Consider the following 20,060-nt stretch of genomic DNA (forward strand, 5'->3'; position numbering starts at 1 on the left):
TCTTCCTAAAGATGAAGTACTTAAAAGAAAGTGGTTGAATACAATAAATGTACTGTGCTGTAGATAGTAGTGCATGTAGCAAGCAAGAGCTTCTTAAAATTTTGTAATGTTTATGTTTGTTCGGAAACTTTATTACTTGTGGGTTACTTTTAGTTTGCATCTTAATTTAGTACTGGTAAATAAATATCAAAATATCAGTACTTTATATACCTTAAAATAACCAAAATAATATGTAGATAGCAGTGCAAGACGTCATTTTATTTAAACAGAGATCTAAAAGTATATAAAAATAAAGTAAAACCACCTAAAAGACTTACACTTTGCAGACATCTATTTGCTAGTTTCTTTTGAATAATTTTTAAAGTAATTGTAGTGCATAAAGTTATTGTTAAGTAATGTTTTCTTAACTTTGCGTATAAGAAAGAATAGTTTGTTTTCCCCCAATTCAATATGGTCACTTTTGATTTCGTGATATAGTCACGTGATTCTGACTGGATGGATGGATGGATATATATATATATATATATATATATATATATATATATATATATATATATATATTCAACTGATAAAAATAACAAAGATTCGATTATAAATATGTAATATTGCAACAATGTCAAATACAAACCTTACAAACTCATAACAATGTATACTGAGCCATGAAAATATAATTTTGACATGTGCGAAAATTTTAAGAGTTAATCTGGATCTTCAGCATCAAAATATTGATCTTCTAAATCTTGATCGCCAATATTATCACAATGCATAACATTTAAATCAACATTACTGTAATCAAAGTCATCTTCTCCACATAAAAATCTATTTTCCATAAAAGAAAAAAACTCTTGCTGCATTTGAGACTTTTCTTTATCAGAAACTAAACTGCTATCTTCTATATCTAAAAAAAACCAAATTGTATTTGGTGGCATTTATGTTATGAATAGGACAGGAGGCAGCAAAAACTCTCATAGGATTTTATAATTTAGTTGTTAAAATTATAATTATATTTAAACTAAAAAAAATTAAATAGTTACATTTTTTAAGTTCATTATTTAAGTCATCATCACTATTCTCTTCCTCTTCTTCAGCATTTTCATAAATTTTAGATTCAACATCACAACGAAAGTTGTACCAATCATTATCCATTTTTTCAAATAAAAATGATGAAAAACTTTGTTGATCACTGATATTTCTGATTTTATAATTTTCGACATAATGTTTATATAGTAATGGATTTCTCTGCTGCAATTCAGAATCGTTGAAAAAACCGTCTTTCATCAATACATCTTTCATATAAATGTATCTTCGATTTTTTATCTGCGTTTTATTAACCATGCATTTCAAATTTTTTAAACATAATTTTAACTCAGAATTATTATCTTCTTCAAGCATACAGAGTTCTTCCAATGAAAGAAAACGCCCAAATTTCAAAACAAAATTAGTTTTGGATTTTTCATAAATATCTTTGATTAGTACTAATCTATCATCAAAACATAAATCAGGTTCATCTTTTTGTTGACTTTTTACGACAACACTACTTTTTGCAATCCGATTTAACATAAAACTAACGCTTGTTTGGTAATCAATATCACTTTTATTTAAAGTATCAAATTTTTCTTTTAAATCCATCAATGCAAATAAATAGATTTTACAAAACTTTATCATAAAAGTCATGTATAAAAATATAGAATTCGTGATATCTTTCTCCGCACATTACTATCGTGACACTTTTTGAAAAATACCCCTCTATTTCCCGAAATTATACTTGTTTCAGCAAATAAAGATGGTGGTGTTGTTTTCATCAAACGTCTGACACGACACTTTAAATTCCAAACCATAAAATTAGCTTTGCGGAATATAAAATATAATTGCGGAAGTTATACTGAGTACGTGATCGTTAAAAATATATAAAAACGTTAATAAAATATAAAATAAAGTTATTTAATACAAGAATGTTGAAAAGCTTATAAAAAAAAATAGTAATCTGTTTAAGTGAACTTCGTTTACTTTTTTTTTTCTTTAAACTTTTAAAATAAATAAAACTACTGAATTTTTTATTTGTCATTATTCAACAATAAATATATGTTTAAGTTTATGTTTAAGCAATATATACTTTATATAAGTATACAGCTTATGTTTAAGCAAATGAAATCGAGTCATGAGTTAGAAAATTATAAGTTTTTCAAGTATTGAATGGTTAAATTCAAAATGAAGTTTGCTCTTATAACTGTTGGCACTTCTCTTGCTACAGCAGCTGTAATTACGAATGCTTTTGTACAAAAGAAACAGTTTTATCCATCAGTAGTTTTCTTAACAAAATCAAATTCTAGCTTAGCAGTAAGTACTTTTTTTAAATTTAGATCAAAATGTATATGATTAACAAAATAAATATAAATATAAAATATATGTAGTTCATGAGGTAATAAGTATAAAGTATAAATTTGATACTAAAGTTAAGAAATGGGACAATATGTTAGTAAGATATAAAACTATAACAATATGAATTATAAAAAGTACAAGAGTAAATTATGCTAAGAAACAAACTTGAAATAAGTGATTAAGAAGACAATTAAATTTAACTAAGTGTAAACAATGGTTAATAATCATTAATAATATTCAAAAAGATATCAATAATGAGTTTAAAACAAACATAATATCAAGTAAAAGAACGCAATACGCTAGCTGGTTAAAAGATCTCGATCTTAGTATAATCAGCATATCAAAACAAGTAATCTATGAATAGAAAAAATTCTTAAGTATGAAGGAATTAAGTGCCAACAAAGTCATACACAGATCATAAAAAGACCTTTTAGGTTTGATTCTGGAAACCCCAAAAATTTAATAGGTTCTTTTTAAGAAACCAGTAGAGTATACAAAACTGTAAAAATTAAAATCTAGCAGATTGGATTTTCAGAAAAAGTATTTACAGAGGCAACAAAATAATGATAATAATCATGATGATCATATCATGATCATCATGGTTATTATCCCTATCTTGGTTATTATCACCCTATCTTTATTTCAAAAACAGAATAGAAATAATGGTAATAATAATAATAGAATTTATTTAATAAAAAATTTTTATTTTTTTTTCTACTGTTTAATTGATTTTTCTATAATTTGTTTAGAGTATTTTAGATGCTAATTCTTTTTGAAAAAATTTAAATGTCTAACAGTGGATTAAACTGTTCTCTGGGATGACAGGAAGAGTGTAGTTATTGGATTCGAGAGATGAATTAAAAAGTACTTGTCCTTCAAATGTTACACTTGCCTTTGCTAAGGACACTGTTTTTTCCAAAAGTTTCTAGAACCCAACTTCTGACATTACATTTTTGCATTTATTTTTTTATGATTAGAAATAGCAGCTGCCCAAGAGAAAATGAACGGAGAACCATGAGTGAGGCTTGAAACCAATAAGAAAAAATAAAAGCTTCCATGCTCTTCTGAATTCTGGTGGTTATAAAGAAAGCAGCATTTTTTGGTAGAGAGATAAAATATATCAATCAATTTCAATGTATTCGTAAGAAGTGCAATGTTATAAATCTGATATAGAAGAACTACACTATAAGTATAAGCTAAAAGGTTTAGTGCAGTCGTAAGATGATTTGAACCACCTGAAGAATAAGAAGAAAATGAGCACAAATCAAGGTCAGACAATACATAAATCAAGTAGAAATTAGGATTGTCTGAAAAACTAGTCACTAAGTAGACTATCTGAGCAAGAAATTTTTTTTGAGCTTTAAATCCAGCAGGGTCAGAGGTACTACAGTCAAGCCATTCAGCGTAATGAGTATTAAAGTTGTTAATAACAAATATTTTGGCTATGGGATAATTAGAAAGAGTTTTAATTTATTCAGAAACAACATTGAAAAAAGTGTAACATAAAAAAATAGCGAGAGGATTTAAATCTGATTTCAAAACAAATAGGTAAGTTATAGGTGTAAATACCCAGGCCAAATTTGCGACTACTGCGAAGTCTTTAGACTACTGTGGAGTCTTTGCAAATCAAAGAATAATAGTTATCAAAATTGTGATTTAAAGTTAAAACAGTCAAGTTTAAATCAGTCTTACAAAGAGCAAGTAGTTCTGGTGAATTTTGCAAGAAGTAGGACTTTAAATTTTTTTACATTCCAACCTCTCTGAGAGCTTTCAAAAGTTCTGGAAATTTAGCTATCCTTTAGCATCTGAACCATTAAATACAGTTAAAAATGATTAAAACCTAGCATAACAAATATATTAACGAGGGATAGTCATATCTGCCAATTTGATTTTAAAAGACTGAATTTGAAAAAGTTATTCTTTTTTAAATTTTTTTAAATTTCTAAATTAAAAAAACATTAAAACAGCAATAAAGCATAAAGAGAAATAAACATTAATAAATGCAGTTTGTTTATAACAAATGCAACTTAACTTAATAAATTTAGTCACAGCGGTCAAATTTGAGAGTTAAAAACATGATCTAATATGACAACAGAAATTAAATAATAATTCAAAGATGTAGCTTATATATATATATATATATAAGCTACATTTTTGAATTATTATTAGCTTATATATATATATATATATATATATATATATATATATATATATATATATATATATATATATATGTATATATATATATATATATATATATATATATATATATATATATATATATATATATATATACATACATATATATATAGCTTATATATATATATATTTATTTGAATATAAAGCATAAAAAGCAGCTGCGTACAAACTAAATTTATTCTTCGTTATATTTTGATCTGCTTTTGCACAGATCGTCATCAGACGTAAAGTATAATACAAAAAAACTGTTACAAATATAACATAAAAACGTCAAAGAAGACATTAAAAAGAAGCCATGATTACATAATAACGTAAATATAAAACTAGCAAATATTATTTGATTCCTTTTTTGGATAATTTTTTTAAACAGAGGTCTCCAACTGTTTGTAGAAATTTTAATGCCATTGTCACGGTTGAGAAGTATTGGAGCATGTTTTATTTCTTGGTATGTTGAGGCGTAATTAATTTCAAGTGATTCTCTAACTTTACGTTTATCGTACTCTGATTTTATTGCTAGAGTTTTCTGATTTGACCAATCAAACATACCATTACATTCTTGACCATGTTTGGTTGCACCAGATGCATCCCATTTACCTTTTAAATAGTTTTTTTGATGTTCAATGCATCTCGTTAAAATTTTCTTTTTTGTTTCACCAATGTATATACTGCCACAAGAGCATGTGAGTTTATAGACACCGGGATTGCTATTTGTTGTTGCATAAGATTTTTTAACGTAGGTGGTGTAGTAAATATTATTCTGACGTTGTAAGGTTTAAGTTCTTTTCTTAGTTTTGGACCTAATCTTGGGAGCCATGGAAGTTTAACTGTATATTTAAATGTTTCTGTTTTATTATAATTTATTTTAGAAAGGTTGATTCTTTTCTGAATATAGTTCTTAGCAGTTGTTTCAAGCTTTAATCTATCGTGTCCATTTTCTGCAAACATGTTTACTAAAAACTGTATTTCATTATTAAGATATTTTTTGTAACAAATTTTAACGGCATGAGATACAAAACCTTTAAAAACACCCATAACTATTTTTGGATTAACGTTTAATGTAGGTTTTATTTGTATATTAGTGATAGCCGATTTTCGATGGATTTCGAAGTTATAGTATGAGTTATTAGTATTGGTTACAGGGCTCTTTAATTAACTTAAAAAAATCTAATCGCAATTTTTTTGTTGCTCATAACCCCTCCTCCACTCCCGCCGGAGGGATTGGGGGCATTATTTATTTTAACTTATTTATAATAACATATATAATAAGTCTCATTTTAGCATAAGATGTCATAACATTTATGTTCAGCGGTTGTAAAGTAGCTTTAGTTATAGTTTATATTATTGCTATTATTATATTGCATTAGATCTAACGGCTGTATTTTTGTAAAATCAATGAGCTTGATATAATCTTCTTTTAATTAATTATTTCATTTTCTATTTTATTTACATGTTTTAAACTGTTTAAAACAATTAGAATATTTAATTTTCTATAAATTTTAAACAGTAAAAAAAATTTATTTAAAACTCTAACAAAACAATCTATAAATTTGAAACAGTTATAAAAAACTATTAAAAATGACGAAAACATTATTGTGATAAAATGTTAAAACTTAACATTATACGAAAACCCGCACAATCACCTTATCAACCTTAACAAATTCCCATGATATTTCTATCTATTGCTTTTTCATTCAATGTATTTTTTAATAAAAGTTAGCGTTCACTTTTTTCATTCAATAAAATAAAGCGAAAGAAAAAAATGTGTCTAAATAATAAAATCTTTTACGATCTAACACTTTTTTTGATTTTGGATTTAAGTTTTGCCAAGTAATACGCAATATTAAACTTTTTCCGTAATGAGTCAGCGTCTTTTACGGCCATTTTACGTAAACCATGCTCGATTGGAGTATTATGAATAACATGGTTAGATAATGAAACTGAGCCTAATGTTGTTTGTTGATGAATTTGCATGGCCTTTTTATGTTGTGCACTGCTTAAGTGCGGTGCCAGTAAATCTTTTTTTATTGATATTGTTCCTGTTTTGATACAGGGCATGGAAAACAATTTTGTTTGACTTATCTGTTTTTCAAATTGTTTACATAAACTTCATCTTATTCTTATAACTTCATTTCCATTTAAATCTTATTCTAACTCGCAATTAAAATGTTTTTCCCACTTTTTAACTGTAGATAATCTGCATCTGTGGTCCTTATTTGCATCCATTTATTGTTATTAATTTAAAATTAGCAAGTGTACTAACAAACTTTAAAGTTTTTTTTTAATAACTATTTAGAGTCTATATTGACTTCCACTTTTCTTCGCAAAATAAACTTATAAAAATATCATTAAATTTGTTCATAATGAATGAGCTAAATCGGAATAAAGCCCTTGAGAATTCGAGTTAAGAAAGTGACTTTTCAATCAATTAACTTTTATTTATTTTTTCAATCAAAATCTTTTATTTCTTAATTCGAATAGGTATTTAATCGTTTGTTTTTTATAAATTTTTCCTTCCTTAAACAAACGGTCTTTTTCCTGCATTTGAACATTTTTGCTAATTGATTTTCTAAATCTTTTATTTTCCTTTCTTTTACTTTATGCTCCGCTTTAAAAAAAAAAAATTTCGTTACGGAAGTCACTGCAGTTAAAACTACTGTAATACTGTACTACTGTACTGTAAAAGAACTCTAAATATTCACGAATAGAGTATCAATCTTCTAAAATAAAAAAAGAATAATCACAAAAAAAAGAAAGATCGCGAAAAAACAAATTTTAAGAAGAAACTAATCGTGAAGGTGCGAAAAGTAATCGCGATATGCCTAATTTGAGCCCTGGGTTACAGTTATATCCAAGAAGTTTAATTCTTTTTTATTGTTTTCTTTTTCCAAAGTATATTTTATTGCTGGATCTTGTTCATTTAACAACTCCAGAAACTTTTTGTATTGAGTCGAACTTGCATGACTGTCATCTACATACCTTCTGTAAGTCTTTAGCAAAAAATGAACCTCAGCAATAATAAGAGCTTTTGTTTCCAAATGCTGTAAAAACGCTTCGGCAACTACGACCATTAAGGACAAACCTATAGGTCCCGAATTCGGTATAAATCTCATTTTTGTATAAAAAATAACATTGGTTAAAGCAGTGTTCGATCGTTTCATGTATATCACTTAGTAGAGTTAGTTTGGTTCTTTTTTTAAGATTATTAATATCGTTGTTTAAAATACCGATAATCACAGGAATTGCTCTGTTAATTGTAATGGAGGAATATAACGCCACCACATCAAAAGAGACTTGAATTTCACTAGGATCAATTAACCAAGATTTCGCTTTGTTGACAAACAAGGAGGAGTTTAATAATTTTGTTTTGTTTTTGTTTAAGGTTGGTTGTATAATTTTTACAAAATGCTCTGATGATCCATATGGTGGGGTACCTATAGTAGAAACGACTGGCCAAATTAGATAGTTCTTTTCTGGCTTGTGAGCTTTTATGACTCCATATAAACGTGGAGGTACGCAGTCAGAAAGGTACATTTGAAAATAAGTCTTGTTATCTAACTTTTTTTGTTTTCGTAACCTGCATAATAGTTTCTGGAATTTAGTCATAAGGGTTTGAGTCAGGTCATAGTTGATAGTTACTGAGTGTTTAATTTCCTCTTCTAATTTATAAAATGCGTCCTCTTCGTTTATAAGTACAAATCCTGTTCCTTTATCAAATGGATAAACTGCTAAACCATTCATTTTTTTTCTCAAATTATTTAAAGATAATCTTTGTTCTTTTGATAAATTATCAGGTAATCTATGTTTTATATTTTTAAAAAGAATTTTACTCACGTTTTTTCGAATCTTTTCTGCATCAGATTTTTTACTCTTTTTTTCTAAATGTAAAGCAAAAGATTCGATCGGTGTTAAAATTTCCATATCAGGCAACTTTTTAAATGACGGAGCAAAATTTGGTCCAAGATTCAGGAGATTTATTGTGGAGGTGTCTAACTGAGTTTGCGATAACTTTATTTTTATATTTTTATTCAATCTGTTTGATTGCTTTTGTTTATTGTAAGTCATTTTATAAAGTTTTTCAAACTTTTCTTTTAATTGTTTGTTTGTAATTTTGTAATGATGTTTTTTCGATTTTTCAGTTACATTTTCAATAATTATAATATAATATATATATATATATATATATATATATATATATATATATATATATATATATATATATATATATATATATATATATATATATATATATATATTTATATATATATTATATGCAAAAGCACGTCTGATGACGATCTGTGCAAAAGCAAATCGAAGTATTACGAAGAATAAATTTAGTTTGTAAGCAGCTGTTTTTTATGCTTTATATTCGAATATATATATATATATATATATATATATATATATATATATATATATATATATATATATATATATATATATATATATATATATATATATATATATATATATATGTATATATATATATATAGTCCTTTTTTTCTAGAAAAAAAAGTGCCGGAACTCACGTGTATTAATTTTAACATGTCAAAAATTAAGCAGAAATCAGCAATTGAACTTGTAAACAAAATTTATACATATATATAGCTGTTGGTGGGCTCCCCACACATCATACCCAATATGGCAAGAACAAATAAAGCCATTTTCCAATATACGAAGCTTTTTTTTTCAAAATAATGACAGGCGTTATTTTTTGGGTAGGTGGGGGGTCGGAGTGGGATGAGGGGTCACGGCACTGTATATAAGATACGAACTATACAAAACTATAAACTTCTTTAACAAATCCTAGAGTATTTTCATCTCATCTCCTTTCCTGGCTCTTAATATCTATAGCTGAATGCCTTCTACTAAACAACTACGAATATACTTTATAAGATGAAAGCTAGTTTGCAATGCCTTTTAATTTGATGAATAAAAATGTTGAAACTGTTTTGGTCGTTAATGAAACCCTGGTTAGTGTGATGAGCAGACTCATTTATGAAAATTCTTGTTTGTATTCACTTGAGGAAATAGGGATAGTATGAAGAGCGTGTACCAAATGAACTAAATTTTTAGGATATGTTTTTTCTACAAGTTATTCACAGAATACATGAATCATTTCTCTTTCATTTAACTGTAGTCTTATTGATAGATTTCTTAACTTAGTTTTTCCAAATTTTCCCTTAGTTTTTTTGTAAAAACTAACACTTATGGAAAATTTTGAGAAACTGAGATAAGAAATCTTGAAAGTTTTAGAGAAACTGAGATTTAGGTCTTACTAACTTTAGTTCACTATATAAAAATACAGGAAAAAATGTTTACTTATATGTAAAAAAAAAAGGTGCTAGAATGTTCCAGTGCATTCTAGGAGAAAAAAGTACTATGTATATATATATATATATATATATATATATATATATATATATATATATATATATATATATATATATATATATATATATATATATATATATATTTACACATATATATCAGGCCTTGTTATGAGATTTCGCTGCGTAACAAAAACGCATAACACTTTTCAAAGTAACTCAACTCACCAAATATATATAAAAAAATGTATTGTTAGAAGTTATATTGCGTCACTAGCGTATTTTCAAGTACTGCATTGTAATTAAAGTTATTTTATTAACGCGTTAAAAATCATACAGACATTTTTTTTTTCTCACTATAACAAAAGTTACAAATAAAATCTTAGTTCTTATTTGAAAAATCATTTTTATCATTTCTTTCAATTTTATTTTGAAAAAAATATTTTGTCAAAAAACATAACAATATTTATTTATTTTCTTATAATTTTACAGTTGGTTTTTAGTTATTTTATTAGCTATTAATAAATTTTTTCTTATTGTTTTTGTGAACTCTTTTTAATAGTGTTTTTAAACAATAAAGAGTTTTATCAGTTACTGATAACATATTCGCGACCATACTTTATTTTCATAAATTAAACAAATGTCATTAAAACTTTACGTTATTAAATTGACAATAAACTTAAAATAAATTATCTTATTAATAAAATATTTACATCAAAATAAATCGTGCATTTTTTAAACTATTATGACAAAAATAATTTATACATTTAAAAGGAATTTATATATTTAATTCCTTAAGATAAAACTTAAAACACTTTCTTTTCTTTAACTAATTTTTAACAACAGCAAAAAAGTTATTAAATAAACTGTTTCTTTAACGAAAAGTCTATAAGTTTACAATTGCGGTTAAATGCTTTTACTTACAACTTTATTTCTTCTGAATAAACGTCACATAAATGATATTAAAAGATAATTTAAATATTCTAAAAGATAAAAGTTTTTGGTGACGCAAAACTGCTGAATGCGTAGGCAAATCTTTTCGCAAGCAAAATGCGATTTTTATCATATTTTAGGCTACCTGAATAAATAAAGTATATATATACTTATCTTTTTATTTTTTTTTGTGTGTAAATGTCACAATAGTTTGAAAAATATACAATAGTTTTCAAAATGCTATACTCAAGCTAGAAATATTTTATGACTGCTATTTTTCATCGAAAATATATTAAATATGAGTCGTAGCAGTATAATAGTTCACTTGAAATACTCACCAGCAATTTATTTTCATAAAAATAACTTCATGAAATTGACAAATTCACAACTTCCGTGCATGATCATTTATGAACTGTATTTAAACAATTGCTGTGACTATGATATATAGTGCAGTTCTGTAACTTTTTGGAAATCTTTACTAATATTGGTTCTGTATGGTTCTGAGGCCTGCTGGTAGTCAGGTTTCCCAAACTCTGTGGTAGCTCTCAGAGAGGCTGATTCCATTAACAGCTGAAAATTATTAAATTATTAACAGTGCCATGTTGCGCATGGATGTTGTCCCTGTTCATACTTTTGGTGTGCATTTTTGAGGCCACATTTGGAGCCCTTTGTTATTGCTTAGGGTTTTTTACTTTGAGTCAAGTTCTTTTACAAATTTAAAAATGAATAAAGTACCAAAAACTATAAAACACAAAAAACCATCATCACCAAGTTCTCTAAACCTATCTTTCACTAATATTCATGGTCTTCGAAGTAACTTTTCTCCTGTTGAGTCTTATCTCCTACAAAGTTCACTAGACCTACTTGCTCTTTGTGAGACTAATTTGAGTTCAGCTGTCTCATCTTGTGATCTTAGTGTTGATGATTATCTTCCTTTGATTCGTAAAGACTCCAAGAGTCACATGCTTGGCCGAGGCATTTACACTCATAAGAATTCACCCATTTGTCGGGAAACTAGGTTTGAATCCACAGACTATTCTTTTATGTGCTTTTATTTAGCGCCACTTCACTCTATCGCCTTTTTCTTTGTTCTTCATTGCTCTCCTTTATCTCAAGACTGCACTCTTTTTGATGTTATTTCTGATCAAATTGACCGAGCCTTCACTCTTTATCCATATTTACCCTTATATATTATATCTCCATATTTACCTTTAAGTGCTTCTGATCATGGTTTGATCTCTCTAAAACTATTATCTCATTCTTCTTCATCATTTGAATCCCTCTATCATTTTACCTCTTACAACTACCTTAAAGCTGACTGGGACACTTTCTGTGCTTTTCTTTGTGATAGCCCTTGGGTAGAAATTTTTCATCTGTCAACAAATGTGCTTCTTGCATAACTTCGTGGATTCAGACTGGCATGGAATCTTTTATTCCCTCTTGACGATTCCAGGTCAAACCTCACTCTTCTCCATGGTTTTCCTCACATTGTCCTGTTGCAATTTCCAATTGAAACCATTACTTCCATATCTATCAGCAAAACAATTCTCCAGAAAACAGAGGTCTGTTTATTACTGCCAGAAACATTTGTAAAAACGTTTTGTCTAACGCCAAATCCTGCTATTCTCAGTTTGTTAAATCTTGTTTTTTATCTCAAAAATTAGACTCTCCTAACTTCAGTAGAATCTTTACCAGTATCAATAATAAGGGCAGATCTATTATTCCACTTTTCTTGTATGGTTCAGACTTTGTCACCTCACCTAAAGACAAAGTGAATTGTTTACTAAGAACTTTTCATCAATATCATCTCCTGGTTCCACTAGTTAAGTTCTATCTGATTTAGCCGTCAAAGAGGTTTATCCATTACTTGACATTCACATCACTTCCGCTTCTGTATCTAAAATGGTTTCCTGCTTAGACTCTTCTACAGCTTGTGGTCTGGACAACATACCTCTTATAGTCTTGCAGAAGTGTTCTCCGGAGCTGTCGTCTATACTTTCAAAACTATTTCACAAGTGCTTATCAGAGTCTTGTTCTCCAGCCTGCTGGAAAGTGGCATCTGTTATCCCTATTTTCAAAAATTCTGGAGATTGATCTGATTTGTTCAACTACCGCCCCATTAGTCTTCTTCCTATCATAAGCAAGGTTTTTGAATCTTCAATTAACAAGCACTTAATCTCTCATCTTAAATCTAATAACTTACTCTCTGATTATTAATATGGATTTTAATCTTCATATTCTTCAGCTGATTTGCTAACAGTAATAACCAATAGGTTATTTTGTGCATTAGATAAAGGTGGAGAGGTTAAGGCTATCACTCTTGACATTCCTAAAGCTTTTGATAAAGTTTGGCATGCTGGTCTTTTCCATAATCTTTCTTCTTTTGGTGTATCTGGTAACATCTTTAAGATTATTGAATCCTTCTTTTCCAATCGTAGTATAAAAGTTGTCCTTGATGGACAGCACTCTTCTTTATCTGTAACTTATGAAGTTCTTCAAGGTTAAATCCTTGGTCCTATACTCTTTTTAATTTACATTAACAATCTTCCAGATATTCTGACTTCTAAGGTGGCATTATTCGCTGATGATACTACCATTTATTCTTGTCACGATAAGAAGCCAACACTTTCTGATTGTTTGGAGGGGGCATTTGAGGAAAGGATCTCACTTCTACTAGAAGCTCTCAGTGGCTAGTGAATTATAATTTAGATTTAATTTAATAAATTTAAATTTAAATAAATTTTTTAGTCAATTGTTATTGCAATAATTTAGATCTTCCTATATTTATGAACGGTAATGTACTCGACAAGGCATCTGGGATTAACTCTTACTTCCGATCTTTCTTGGAAACCATATATCAAATCCATTGCAAAATTAGCGTCTGCTAAGGTTGCACCTTTTTATTGTGCTTGCCACCTTCTTACTCCGGATTCTTTTCTCTATCTCTATAAATCTCAAGTTTATCCTTTTATAGAATACTGTTGCCATATCTGGGGTTGTTATTCTAATGATGCTCTTTCTCTTTTTTTTGACAAATTTTTTCCAAAAATACATTGGAAACATAGTTTGACCTGCTCTTGCAGCCAACCTCCAACCACTATCACATGGTGATATTTCTTCTCTTTCTCTTTTCTACAAAGATTGTAATGGGCACTGCTCTAAATAGCTAGCGTCTCTTGTGCCATCTACTAAAATTCATTCACATCTTATTCGTCATTCAATTAAGTCTTATTCTTTTTCTGTGACTGTTTATAAGTGCTCCAAAAACTCTTTTTTGTCTAGTTTTTTTCCTCAAACACCAGTTCTTTGGAATTGTTTCCTTCATCTTGCTATCCTTCACCTTGCTATATATATATATATATATATATATATATATATATATATATATATATATATATATATATATATATATATATATATATATATATATATATATATATATATATATATATATATATATATATATGTATATATGTATGCATAATATATATATATATATATATATATATATATATATATATATATATATATATATATATATATATATATATGTATATATGTATGCATAATATATATAATATATATATAATGTGGCGTTACACTGCCACATTGAAATAGCAGCTAAATCAGCAGTTTAAGATATATATATATATATATATTTGTATATATATATGTATATATATATATATAAAATACTTTAATTACCTGCAGTTAATTCTTAATGACTTTGTTGTAGGTGTTATATGCTCAAGTATTTGTCCTACTATTTTTAATTGGCAAAGCTCTCCGTAGAATATTTTTTGGACAGCTGCGTGCAGCAGAGGTTGAGGTATGGTTATCTTAAAATTTTGAAAAGTGATGATTTTGATGATAGTGATGACTTTTACTTTTTTTTTGTTTTAGCATCTTATTGAAAAATTTTGGTATGTAATTACTGAAACATGCTTGGCATTCACTGTTTTTCGTGACGATTTCAGCCCTAAATTTGTTGCTTTATTTACATTTCTACTTTTTATGAAAGCTTTTCATTGGTTAATGGAAGATCGTGTTGATTATGTGAGATTTAAATATTTATTTTTAGGTATTTTAAATTAGTTGACTAAATAAATTACATTTACTTTAATTATGATTATATGTTATTTTATTTTATATATATTTTTATGATATATAATATAACTTACATATATTTATATATAGTTAATTAAACATATATCTAATTATTGTTTTAAAGTATTCAAAGCTTTTCAGCCTAGATTGTTTGTTTTTTTATTATAATTTGTTGCCATTACAATTTTTCAAAAATTTTGATAGAACAGTTATTTTTTATTTTTTTTATTTATAATGTTATTAAGAAGGACAAGTCCATTGTTATTAAGAGGGACTAATCCTGAAGATGTAATGTAAAGCTAATCATTTTATTTCCAAGTTTTTAAAAATACATAATAATTTATGTTAACTACATTTCAATAATAATTATACAAAATATTAATTATTTTTTAGATGGATCGAACACCAGTTATCAGTTTTCTATTCCATTTGAGAGTAATAAGTATGCATTTTAATTTTTTATTGTTTTTCGCCTATATTATTCTGATTAGTTTCTTTTACATGAAAGAAAAAAAGTAACTTTGCAAATTATCAAATAAAATGTAATATTTGATTTTTATATAAAAGATTAATCCCAAGTAAATAAGTTTAAGTGAGAAATATGGGTTATGATTATCTTAAAGTCTTAAAAGTTAGGGCTTTAGTTATTTGAATTGATTGTGATATTCATCTGTGGCAAATATAAATTTACCCGGTGCTGCTGTGTAGATGATCTTCACAAGATTTTAATAGTAAGTAGAAAGCTTCTGTTGATTGGCCTTGGACTCCTTTTTCTTATCTAATAGCTTGACATAGATGATAATCTGTGTTACATTATTTCTTGCCTAGCATGACGAAGACTTCTTGGCTCTACTCATGGGTTTACTTCTTGAATATTTTAAAAATCTACTCATAGTAATGGCTGTGCAAATATTTCTGTTATCTCTTAAAGAGGGTATAGTAACTCAAGTGAAAGATTGTTGTTGGCTGCTGGTAGGATCTTTTTTCTCTTTGATAATTCTTAAAGAGGCTGATTCTATTGACAGCTATAGTGTATTAGAGTATTAGAAAAATATTTCTGTAACAGTTTTGTAAAAGTATTTTCCAGAGCTTTCTCTAATATTCTCTAAACTATTTAATTATCTTGTTTTCATGCTTTCTGGAAAACAGCATCTGCTATTTTTAAAAACTCTAAAGGTTGCTCTAACATGCTCAATTGGTCATTTTACTATTATAGTTATAGTAGGGTCTTTTTCTGTGATAGTATTTGTAGAATGAGAAAGAACCATTTTTATGACAAGCTTGGCTACTAGAGTAGATCCAACTATATTTACAATGTATTTACCTAGTCTAAAAAAGGAAGGACATCTATAGAAGAATCAGCCAAAATATGAAAAAAGTATTTAATACAAGGATGAATTTACAGAGGTAGAGAATAGAATCAGGAGTAATAAAATGGCAAGCATGATAAAGAGAGACAACTATTGCAGATACTAACTTTTTAATGAATAATATATGTGCGCTTGAAATTAGGGTCAGCATTCTGCAATGCTATCTTAACTGCTGACCTGAAAGTCTCTGAGATTGGCGATTTTTTGCCTGCCTTGCTTCTATGTTGTTATGGTGAAACCATTGTGTTAAAAGTTTGTGCCAATCTTATGCTGACCAAAAATAGTTCAAGATTGGCAATTTACTTCCAATTTTGAACTATTTTTTTTAATTCAGAGGATTAATATATGGTATCCATAAAAGGTCAGTAGTGAAAGGTAACTTAATAAAAAAATCTTGTGTTAACAGCATAAAATAACATTTAAAAAAAGAAAAAAAAAAACCATAAAAAAAACACAGTTGAAAAAATAAGTTTAAAAGTAATTAAATTCAACAACAACAACAAAAAAATAGACCTAAACAAAAGAAAAAGATTAAAATAATTAATGTTGCTATTGTTATGTTTTGTTGTAAAATTAAATTATCTTTAATGATATTTAAAATATTGATAACTATAATTATAAATATTATAATTAATCTTAATGAAATTTTTTTTTTTTTTTTTTTTTTTTTTTTTTACAAAAACTGTATTTATGTTGTTGCAGATTAATTTATTTTGTCCGGTTATTTTCTGCTTGCTGACTTATTTAATAATATTTTTAAAAATATTATAGATTTATTTTGTTATTTTAATTTCTTTCTTATCATTTGCATTATTTTTGTAAAATTTTTATAAACATAAAATGTTTTTACTATCCTTAAAAGGATCCCCAAGTGTCGATACAAGTTCTGTTCATATCTTAAATAAACCATAAAAATAAACCTAAGAAAATAAGTTTAGAGTTTAATAGACTCACTAAAACAAATTATTTATCAAGATGTTTAAAAAAAAAATTTAAGCTTTTTTGTAACTTCAACTTTTTTTTACTTATCATTTGCAAAGAAATCTTGTTTTTTGTGAATTCTCTGCTCATTTATAATCATTTATAGTTTTTTAGTTTATGATTTTAAAAAGTTTTTATTTTTAGGTTTAATGATGTTATTGGGCACTCTTGATTCTGTACTTATTCATCATGCATTTCGAATTACACTTTCAAGTGGAGCTTCAGTTCAAATGGTATTTGGTTTTGAGGTTAGATTATAATTTTTTTGCCTTTAGTGGTGTAAATTTTTATTTAGAAATAGTAAAATTTAGAAGTTGTTGCTTTAATAAATTATCTTTTTATATGATATGATTTTATTTCCGACATGTTTTTTACTGAAAATGTATGTTGTTTTGTAAATAATCAAAACACAATGTGTGTGTCTCAAAAAAAGATAGGTATCATTTAATTGATATTTCGTGTACTAAAATAAATTTATCAATCACAACTGTTGCTCATAGTAACCATGTGAAATTTACTTTTATGTATATAGTAATTTTGCAACAATAACAAAAGCAGCATTACTGAGAATTTTTTAAAAGTTCTTCAGTGCTAATAAATTTAAAATTTAAATTTTTGCATTAGTGTATTTTTTGAAATTGTATTTTAAATAAAACATTATATATATGTGTGTATATATATATATATATATATATATATATATATATATATATATATATATATATATATATATATATATATATATATATATATATATATATATATATATGTATAGAGATTTAACAAAAAAAACTCACTTTTTTTGCTAAATCTAAATCGATACGGATTTTTTAGAAAAAGAAGAAAACAAAGAATAATGGATGAAAAGATTGCTGCCCCATCCCAAACCCTCAATCAATGTAGCAGCACTCCACTGCGAGTCAAGCTATTTGTCAGTTGATGTATGTACTTAAGCCCCCAGCAGAAGGCTATTTCAGTATGGCATCACTGCTCTCCTAAATCAGCAGTATAAGATATATATATATATATATATTTATATATATATATATATTTATATATATATATATATATATATATATATATATATATATATATATATATATATATATATATATATATATATATATAATAAAATTTAAAGTAAGCAATCTTGAATTTCAGTATGCAATTCTGTTAACTATGGTTATAGCAACAGCAATGAAGTATATGCTACACAGCATTGATAGTTATTTTGAACATCCTTGGGAAAGTAGAAATGTATATTTATTGTATTCTGAACTAATAACAGGTTATTTTAAAGGATTTTACTTTTTTATTTTTATTTAATAAAATATTTTGATTACAAAATACAATGTAAAAGCGTAATAGCCATTATAATTATATGATATTATTATTGTATTGTTATAATCACAACCTGTGAAATTCCTAATTAAACTCATCTGAAAGGAACAATAAACTTTTTATATAAAAGTATTATATACCCCTAAGGGTATATAATACTTACAGAGAATATATTGGTGTATTTTTGTAAAAATGGCGCATAATGCAACAAACCTTCCCAGGAAATGCGTGCTGTTTTTTGTCTTGTATGTCCACACATGAGTATTTTTATTTTAATTAAGTCGATAGTTACCGAATTTAGGGGCGCATCCCCCTAAATTCGGTAATTACCAACAATTTACAGGATGATTTATTATGAAATCTATTGGTTAATAAAAAAATAAAATGATTAGTGGAAAATAATTTCCGAATTTTGAAATTCCAAAATCGCGTTTTTATTTCACTATATGTTAACTTCTCAATGCTTTGAAGATGTCTCCTCTTACACATTTTATTGAACTAATAAATGAAGAAAATTTAATAAGATTTCTCCAGCACAACAGAATAATGGATACTCCGAAATTTTGTGAATGCGGACATGCTATGAGTGTTCAAAAGTATAATCGCTGTCAGGTAAATGTTTTTAAATATTAACTCATTATGCTTGAATTGCAAAAAAAAAAAAATAAAGCCTTAAGTTTAGTTAAATTTTATTTAAGTTACTATAATGGACACCGCTCCAAAGAGCTAGCATCCCTTGTGCTATCTACTAAAATTCATTCTTGTGTTACTCGTCATTCAATTAAGTTTCATCCTTTTTCTGTGACTGTTTCTAAGTGCTCTAAAAAAATCTTATTTGTCTAGTTTTTTTCCTCGAACATCAGTTCTTTGGAATTTGTTTCCTTCATCTTGCTTTCCTGATTCATATAATTTGCAATCCTTTAAATCGTCTGTCAATCGTTATCTTGCTCTACAATCTTCATCTTTTCTCTTCCAGTAACTTCCAACTTTAATTAGTTGTTGCTTGCAGCCTTGTTGGAAGCAAAGATGTTTAATTAAAAAAAAAAAAGTTATAATTATCTTTAGTTAAGCTTTGCTAATGTTTATATTAGCATTATTAATCTTTGTTTGAGCTTTGAGCTTTGTTAATCTTTATTTATTTTAGATTAAAGCTAAAATTTAGGCTTTGTTTAATTATATAAATATTTTAAATAAAGAATAAACAAAGTTTAAATAGTTTTTGAGCTTTGTTTGTCTTTATTTAGGCTTGAGTAATATTTTATTAGCTTTATTAATCTTTTTTTGAGTTTGATTAATGTTTAAAGTAGCTTTGTTAATCTTTATTTAATCTTTATTTAATCTTTGGAAATGCACAAAAACATATGGAAATATCACAAAAACATTAAAAAAACTGTCATTAAGATTAGTTTTGATTTTTTTGTTT

General features: G+C 26.7%; 2 protein-coding genes across 2 annotated transcripts in view; one reads left to right on the forward strand and one right to left on the reverse strand.

Moving 5' to 3' along the window:
• Nucleotides 1-584: 584 nt before the first annotated feature.
• On the reverse strand, nt 585-1,745 carry LOC100215781 (coiled-coil domain-containing protein 97). Its single transcript, XM_065805420.1, has 2 exons — nt 1,035-1,745; nt 585-898 (listed from the first exon to the last, which is right to left on the reverse strand). Exons 1-2 carry the CDS (start codon nt 1,672-1,674, stop codon nt 699-701), a joined length of 840 nt encoding a protein of 279 aa, XP_065661492.1. The 5' UTR covers nt 1,675-1,745; the 3' UTR covers nt 585-698.
• Nucleotides 1,746-1,761: 16 nt separating this feature from the next.
• The window catches only part of LOC101241018 (E3 ubiquitin-protein ligase synoviolin B), a 59,726-nt gene continuing 41,427 nt past the window's right edge, over nt 1,762-20,060 (forward strand). The window contains exons 1-6 of the mRNA XM_065805419.1: nt 1,762-2,337; nt 14,575-14,667; nt 14,742-14,894; nt 15,339-15,387; nt 17,441-17,544; nt 18,458-18,584. Of these exons, the coding sequence (XP_065661491.1) occupies nt 2,194-2,337; nt 14,575-14,667; nt 14,742-14,894; nt 15,339-15,387; nt 17,441-17,544; nt 18,458-18,584 (670 nt within the window). The 5' untranslated portion in view covers nt 1,762-2,193. The remainder of the gene's footprint in view (nt 2,338-14,574; nt 14,668-14,741; nt 14,895-15,338; nt 15,388-17,440; nt 17,545-18,457; nt 18,585-20,060) is intronic.

The sequence above is a fragment of the Hydra vulgaris genome, chromosome 09 (assembly GCF_038396675.1).
Source record: "Hydra vulgaris chromosome 09, alternate assembly HydraT2T_AEP".
NCBI lineage: Eukaryota > Metazoa > Cnidaria > Hydrozoa > Anthoathecata > Hydridae > Hydra > Hydra vulgaris.